A 7,448-nucleotide genomic window follows, 5' to 3' on the forward strand; every position below is an offset into this window, starting at 1 on the left:
TTTCTCTAAATTCTCCTTAGGCGTGTGTGTGCATGGTTGTTTGTCCTGTCTGTCTCTGTGTTGCCCTGTGTACCATGCGGTGTACACAGGGTGACCCTGCCTCTCACCCAGAACGTTAGCTGGAGATAGGCACCAGCAACCCTCCCGACTCCACTAGGGACAAGGGTGTACAGAAGATGAATGGATATATACAAGGTTCTAATTTTAAATTAGTTATTTGCCCAAACATTTTTGACAACAAATAATGAACTAGGTGTAAAGGAGTTCATACTGTGTTGACTCTGAGGTATTTCATTTATAAAAGCAGATTCAGCATCAGGCAGATGGTCAGAATTATCTGGAAATGTAGATTAACATGTGAATGATGACATGTTCGTATGAGATTATCAGTCAGTAGTAAAACCTTCCTTGAGTTTGCTATAGTCTGGGTTCTATATGTTTGCTATGGCTAAAGTTTAAATAGCTAGTCTTTAAAATCAACAGAATACTTTTACAGATTTTATAGCTGTGAGATTTTTCAGTTAAAAATCTATTAAAATCACCAGCAAAGTGGACGTATAAAAACTTATTTTTTGTTTTTAAATTGTTAAATGGATACACACATTTAACATCCATTTGGATGGATGGATGGATGGATGGATGGATGGATGGATGGATGGATGGATGGATGGATGGATGGATGGATGGTCACCAAGTCTTTCCACCTTTCACACTCCCAAGGCATCACTAAGGTCAGACGAGCAGAGCAGCAAGAGCCAGCATTTGATACTTTTAAAATACTGTTAAACTTAAAATTTTAATTACCGTAATAAAACTAATGCTTTTATAAAACTTTGTTTCTCATTTTATTTTATTTTTTTTGTTGTCCAGCTGTCTTGTCCCCTATGACGTTCATGTCATTGTACCAGAGTGCCTAAATGTCTCCAGTCCTCCTCCAGAGGTTGTGCAGTCTCTGTGCTTCCTGTCTTCCTGTGGTTGACTGTTGTGTTCAACAGGCTATAAGGGTGTTGGTTCCTTTAAAGAAGCTGACAGGAGTACTCCACTGTGCCACACTTCCCTCTGCAGGCACAAGTGGAAACATCCACATCTGATTGTTTTTTTTCCATCATATAGTTCAAAGACTTCTTATTTTAATGTCACTGTTGTCGGCCTCTATTAACTTCAATCTTTGCAAAGACAGGAAAAGTGTCACCCTTTAATGTACTTTCTGTAATATTTGTTTTTTCCCTGCTATAATGAATAGTAAACCTCTTGTGATCATGCATCAGAATATATGAACAAACTGTAAATCTTTGCGTTACAGAGAGGCTTGCTGATTTTTTAAAACTGAATATCCTGACCAGGTGTTATGTAGGAACGATCATTTACAAGGCTTTCCACTGTAAATGAAACATGTCGTCTGCACAGGCTGAAAAGCTTTATGCTGAGCTGCAGCTTCTGCATCAACTGCTCATATCAAGTAGTATTAGATGAATCCTTACAGCTGGAGCTACATTTTGACTGAAGTCTCAATCAGATGCTCCAGCAGGTTTGTTGTTGTGATTATTTTCCCTTCTTGGACTCAAGTTAAATTATTTGGTGTCTCTGCTGTGGTCCCTTTATCAGACAGAAAAGATGTCTAAATTTGTGATCATGCATCAGAATGTTTGTCTCATGAAGAAATGAAGCCACCCAAAGCCCTTCATTTGTTCCAGCATGGTCTTTATCTAGTCACTCTCCTCACAGAAACAGCAGCACAATTGACTAAGTGCCAGAGGACCAGAGGTGAGCACTGGCACTGAGGAAGTCTTAGACTTAAATTGTAATGTTTTGGAGCATCCAACAAAAGTCTAGGGACACTTCATCGATTCTTTGTGAATTCAAGTTTTGTGTGTTGCTTAGTGAGTGATGAGCCCTTCCCCTGGTAAGCAGTAGACTGCTGCCCTCTGCATCTGCTGCTGCTTTAGGTTAAACTTTACATAAATATGAGACTGGTTTTCTGCCTGATTTTTCTGGAACAAAAAAAGAAAAGAAAAAAAAACATTTCTTGCAGGTACTAAGGTACCTGCGTCAGCCAATACTTATGGGGTTTATTATGACAATGTATGTGTCCAATCTGCAATGTTCAGACTGTCATGAAAAGAACAAATACAGTTTGCATAGGGGCCAGTACACCTGATTTGCGTCGTTTCACGCAGGAAAGAAAATGAAAATCAAGAACAAAGTGAACCAATTGCAGGAAGAGGAAGTTTAAAACACGAGTCTTACATAGACTCTCAAAACACAAATTCAAAACTCCCCGTCAAATGAAAAAGACAAAACCATTTGAAAAGGAAAACATAATCTCTTCATGCGTTAAGAGGAAATGGGTTTCTCTGGCTGGCTGATCAGAAGACATTGTCAGCAGTGAGGCTTCATATAATCCAAACTGCATCACTTCCAACACTGAATGTGTTTATGATTTGGAAAGCTTATAAGGAAAGTCTGCATTTAAAAGCTGTTAAAGGAAACTTTGAAGAAAAATCATCATTTTAAGTCATTTATCTTTGTGTACTCAGACCTTTATGATGTTGTCCTTTGCTTGAGACTTGTTATTTTGAAAGAAGCATAAAGTGGCCTTTAACTGCCAGTAAAAGAGGCATAAACCTCCCGTTTTTCTATTGAATCAATATACTCAGATTTACATTAATTTCATTAAGCTCAAAATAAAGGTTGTACATGCATAGAACAAATATAAAAATTTGATCCAGACTTTATTTTGCTATTTTTACTCAATCCCTCCTCAGTTGGTTCCTATAAGTTCTCAAGTTTCTTAATTTTCAGACATATTTAAAAGCAGCTCTCTATATTCTCTGAAACTTTGTCATGTTGTCAGGAATGGTGTTGTTTTGAGTTGACAGGAACCAAGAGGCTTTCTCCGTCTTGTCATTATACTTTTAATCTTCATTGCAATCAAAGATTTTATAGATCAGACTCACTAGGTGCAACAGACAAACTCAGAATAAATGTGGACACAACTCAGACTAGACTCAGACAGAGCTTAGACGAAACTTAGATTAGACTGCCGCGCCAAACCACGCGTTAAACTTAATTTGTTACAGGTGTAACAAATTACTAATTAGTGAACAATATAGAAGGAAAACCGGCAGTACACATGAAAACACTTGAAACTTAAAAATAAACCCTAACTAAACAGAGAACACAGAAAAAACACAAAAACCCCACAAAGAAATCAACATTATGACACATGTTGCTTAGGTTCAGGATTTATTCCACTTTTATTGCCAGTAGATATCAGCTTAAAACCCCCAGTTCGATGAACTGGTCCCTATCTTCAGGTTGGGAGATCCAACAATCCTTTACTGGGCCAACACAGACAGACAGGCATACTAATACATTCTCATCTCAGAGCAATCTAATCTTACTATTTAATCCACCATCTATATATTCTGGATAGTTAAGTGGAACCAGAGTATCCAGACAACAAAACAGGGTCAACATGCAAACAGTCCACAGATGGGATCTGACTGGGACCTTCATGAAGCTGACACAGTCCTGGGGTATTGCTGAAGTATTGCTGGGTAAAGTCATACTCAAAACAATAAACACATTCTGAAAAGTTAATAATTTTAGCAGGTAGTGAACAAGCAAAATGTGGAAGTAGCCCTTTGGTTGGCCTAATTTCCCTGAAGGACCAGAATTTAAAGCCCATCTCTGAGTAGTGCTGATATACTTTGCCCTGGGTAATAAGAAACCCTGCTGTAATAAACCTGTTGTCGATACATAATGGAAAAATCTTCAGACCTGGTTCTAAGCCTATTGCCAGTATCCAGTGTCTGCTAGGCTCACTGCTATCAGAATTTAAAGCCTATGAAAAATGGAAAAGGGCACATTGTTGGCTCCAGGCCTGGCCACACACTCAGCCCTTGGGCAAAGGCCCTAACCCATAACATCTTTGCCATTTTCCTCTGCTGTGTATGTGTGTGTGCTTTTTCCACACACAGCTCTCCACTGACACTAAATTGGCAACACACTGTTTTGTCATTGTGATGAAATGAGCCCTGATTGCCCAGTTCTTTGCCAGGTAAAATACATTTGTTATTCTATTACAGCTTGATAGACCTGCCTGCCTAAAGGTAAATTCAAAAAAGTCTTTAGCAGTGCAAGGTTTGCCAGAGGCCTTTTTGGCTCCTTCCAAGCATTTTTTGCCAAGTGACAGGATGGCTGCCAGTTTCCACAGCAATCTCCGCCACCTGTGATGGATGGCCCAGTGGGTTAGTCTACACAACGCAGCTGTGATTGCACAGAGCCATAATGGAGGAATAGAAAGAGGGAAAGGGGGGCCTGTGAGCAGGAGATAGACAGAGGTTTTATAAGCTTTCATTTGCTTTGAGCAGAAATATTGAGAGTAGATTCAAAGCTTAGAGACTGGAGAATTAGTTGCGGTCATCCAGAACTGCTCCAGTTTGCTCTGTGCCCTGACAGAAGAATAACTGAATAAAAAATTTGAATTTTTTTTTTTTTTTTTTTTTCCTTATATATTATTTCCAGTCAGGCAAAGCAGAGAGTAGTTGGGATTAAACACAGACGAATAGAATTTGGTTATTAAAGGGAGAACCTACTTCATTGAAAAACTCTGTACAGCCACATGAAAAATGGAAATGTTTGGTTCTGTGATCAAACCGTGTTTAAGTTAGAGGCATTTATTAAACATACACTATATTGCCAAAAGTATTTGTTCACCCATCCAATTTATCAGAATCATGTGTTTCAATCACTTCAACGGCAACAGCTGAATAAAATGAAGCTCCTAGGCATGCAGACTGTTTTTACTAATATTTGTGGAAGGAATGGGTCACTCTCAGAAGCTCTCCTAATATCTTAATCTTAATAATAAGACCAGTCCAAGAGTGTTAAATAATGTGTTTGTGTATTTTGATCATTATTTGTATTCTGTGCTTCCTTAATTTGGGCTACTGTATCACTTCCTAGTCTTATGCACAAGTGTGCTGTGGAACGTGCAGTGTCTTGTGTTGGGTCAGCAGCATCAGAGCCAGGGTCAGAACTAGAGGCTGGTTCTGTTCTGGAGCCTCTGAAAATGATAAGGCAAAAAAGAATTCTTCAAAAACATAAAAAAATATTACAGACAAACCTGAACATCAGTGTCACCATCCAGGGACTTCTTCAGCCCCGCTGTGATACAGACTGCTACAGGAAATCTTTTCTGCCCACAGTAATCAGCTTCTACCACAACTCTTTAAAATAAATTGTAATATTTAATTTCCCAATATTTTAATTGAATTGAACGTCATACTTGCTGTATATTTGTTTTTGGTTTAATATATATGGGTGTCGACCATAATGGGAAAATTCTAAGTGATAATACTTGACTCTTGTCATAAAGAATGTCTTTTATCTATACTATTGACAAAATATATGAAATAAAAAGATAAAACAAATCATCTAATTGTAATTACAATTGGTGCCTGACCAGAGGTCTGAACATAGCTGACAGGAAGGTTCTGCAGCCAATAAAGTCTCTGTTTTACCATGAACATCTTTCATTGTGGTTGTTTGGGCAACCCCAGATTTTTGATGACTTTTAAAATCATCAAAATAGTTCCAGCATATAACATTTTGGCAAGCTGTGCATCCAAAAATAGACTGAAGGTTCTTAAATTTAGGAAAGCAAAATATGTTTGTTGAGCTGTGGCTGGCACAACATCACACAACCATAAACGGATATTAGGAGCTCAGTTAATTCAGACATGATCAGAACCCTGATCCAATAAGGTACCTTAAATCCCTTTTTGGTTTGGTTGTGGAGAGAGAAGCGCACAACACCTGCTGCAGATCACGCTTCAGCATTTTTTAATTCCTTCAATATAATTAACCAATAGCTCTCATTTGTTTTGTTTTTCTGCAGAGAGACATGCTGGATGTCAATCAAATAATGAAGGATCTAGCCAGTATGGTCCATGAACAAGGAGATACAATAGGTAAGACCTTTTTTTTTTAAAAAAAAAAAAAAAAGGTTGGTTCATTTGTCTTGTCTGACTTAGTTTGAAAAGTTCATAAGAAAACTGGTAAAACTGCTTTACTATCACAAACAATTCTTGTGGTCAAAATAAAAAACTTTTCAACCTTTGCACCAGAAAAGCTTCTCTGATGTTAAGCAAAATGCAGTCGGGATTACACAGACATTGGTCTGTGAGAGAAAATCCAGTTAGACGCTCTGATTTCTGTAAATGCTCCTCAGTTCCCTGAAGTGTTTTACTCTGGGCAAGTAGAATGAAACTTAGCACTGAGATACACATGCTTTGCTGCTGGGATTGTTCCATCTGGTTTAATCAAGAACACTCAAAAGAGAATTGGTCTCTAATAAATGTCAAACAACCATGAAGCTAAAGAGACATACGTGGAAAATGTTGAGCTGATTGGGTGGTACATCAGTTCTGGAGTGAGGTGAAAGGTCTCAGAATATAGATAGATCCAAGCTGAGAATACTGTCCACAGCTTTGTTTGAGGTTTGCAAAGTTTAGTTGGTGAAGGAGAACAAACTGTTTAAACATGGATTTAAGGTTGCTGCAGATATATGAACATAGAACGGTAGAGTAAGCAAAAACTGTACCTAAGAGTAACATTACTTCATTATTTCTCCGCAAGTAGAAGTAAAAAATGGTATTCAGAAAAATCAATCAAGTAGGAGAAAAAACTGTATTTGATTAAAAGAACAGTTCAGTAACTGACTGATTATAACATCAGATTTATTTAGTGAAAAAAAGAGAGAAAAATGTATAAAGGTAACTGCAAATGTGGATATTTTAAATAAAATAAAAGTACAAACAAATCATTCCACTTCTAAATAATAAATTGAAGCAGAACAAACATATTTTCAAATGTTTGTTTATTTTAAAAAGAAAACTTTTGAAACCAATATTTAAAGTTAATAACATGTTAAAAATGTATGTTATGTAGATTCAATTTAGAACCTCAAATTAAGCTTATAACCTTTCAATAAGAGCAGACTTATTTCTGAGAGTTTTCTCATCCTGATTAGCATCAGAGCAATACCCACTGACTTTTTTCTTATGTGAATAGATTTTCAAGTATTTCGGTAACAACTGCCATAGTTTGGGGGTAAAACTTTAGATTATATTTAAAGATAACTACATGGTATTTTTCTAATATCATACACCACATACACAAAAATGTTTGTGCATAACCACTTCTGGAATTCTGGACGAGCCCCCAAGAAACTGCTGCGGCAAATAAGATGAGTTTAATATGAAGAAGAAAACTGGAATGGGGCAGTCATTCTTCACTCACAGCCTATTAACTGATAAAAAAGGACGAAGGATAATGTGTTTGGAAAAAAAAAAAAAAAAAAAACTACAATATGTTATCAGCTAAATGCCGAGCTCGAGCTTAAACAATCTAAACACAGTGTTCCCTACACAGCTCTCTTT

The 7,448-nt window shown here is 37.2% G+C and overlaps 1 protein-coding gene across 2 annotated transcripts in view; it reads left to right on the forward strand.

Moving 5' to 3' along the window:
• Positions 1-7,448, forward strand: part of tsnare1 (T-SNARE Domain Containing 1) — a 147,547-nt gene that overhangs the window by 102,915 nt on the left and 37,184 nt on the right. For both annotated transcript variants that reach the window (XM_015051561.1, XM_015051562.1), the window contains exon 9: positions 5,906-5,978. In XM_015051561.1, the coding sequence (XP_014907047.1) occupies positions 5,906-5,978 (73 nt within the window). The remainder of the gene's footprint in view (positions 1-5,905; positions 5,979-7,448) is intronic.

The sequence above is a fragment of the Poecilia latipinna genome, unplaced genomic scaffold, assembly GCF_001443285.1.
Source record: "Poecilia latipinna isolate Pla-1442-1.1 unplaced genomic scaffold, P_latipinna-1.0 Scaffold1052, whole genome shotgun sequence".
Lineage (NCBI taxonomy): Eukaryota > Metazoa > Chordata > Actinopteri > Cyprinodontiformes > Poeciliidae > Poecilia > Poecilia latipinna.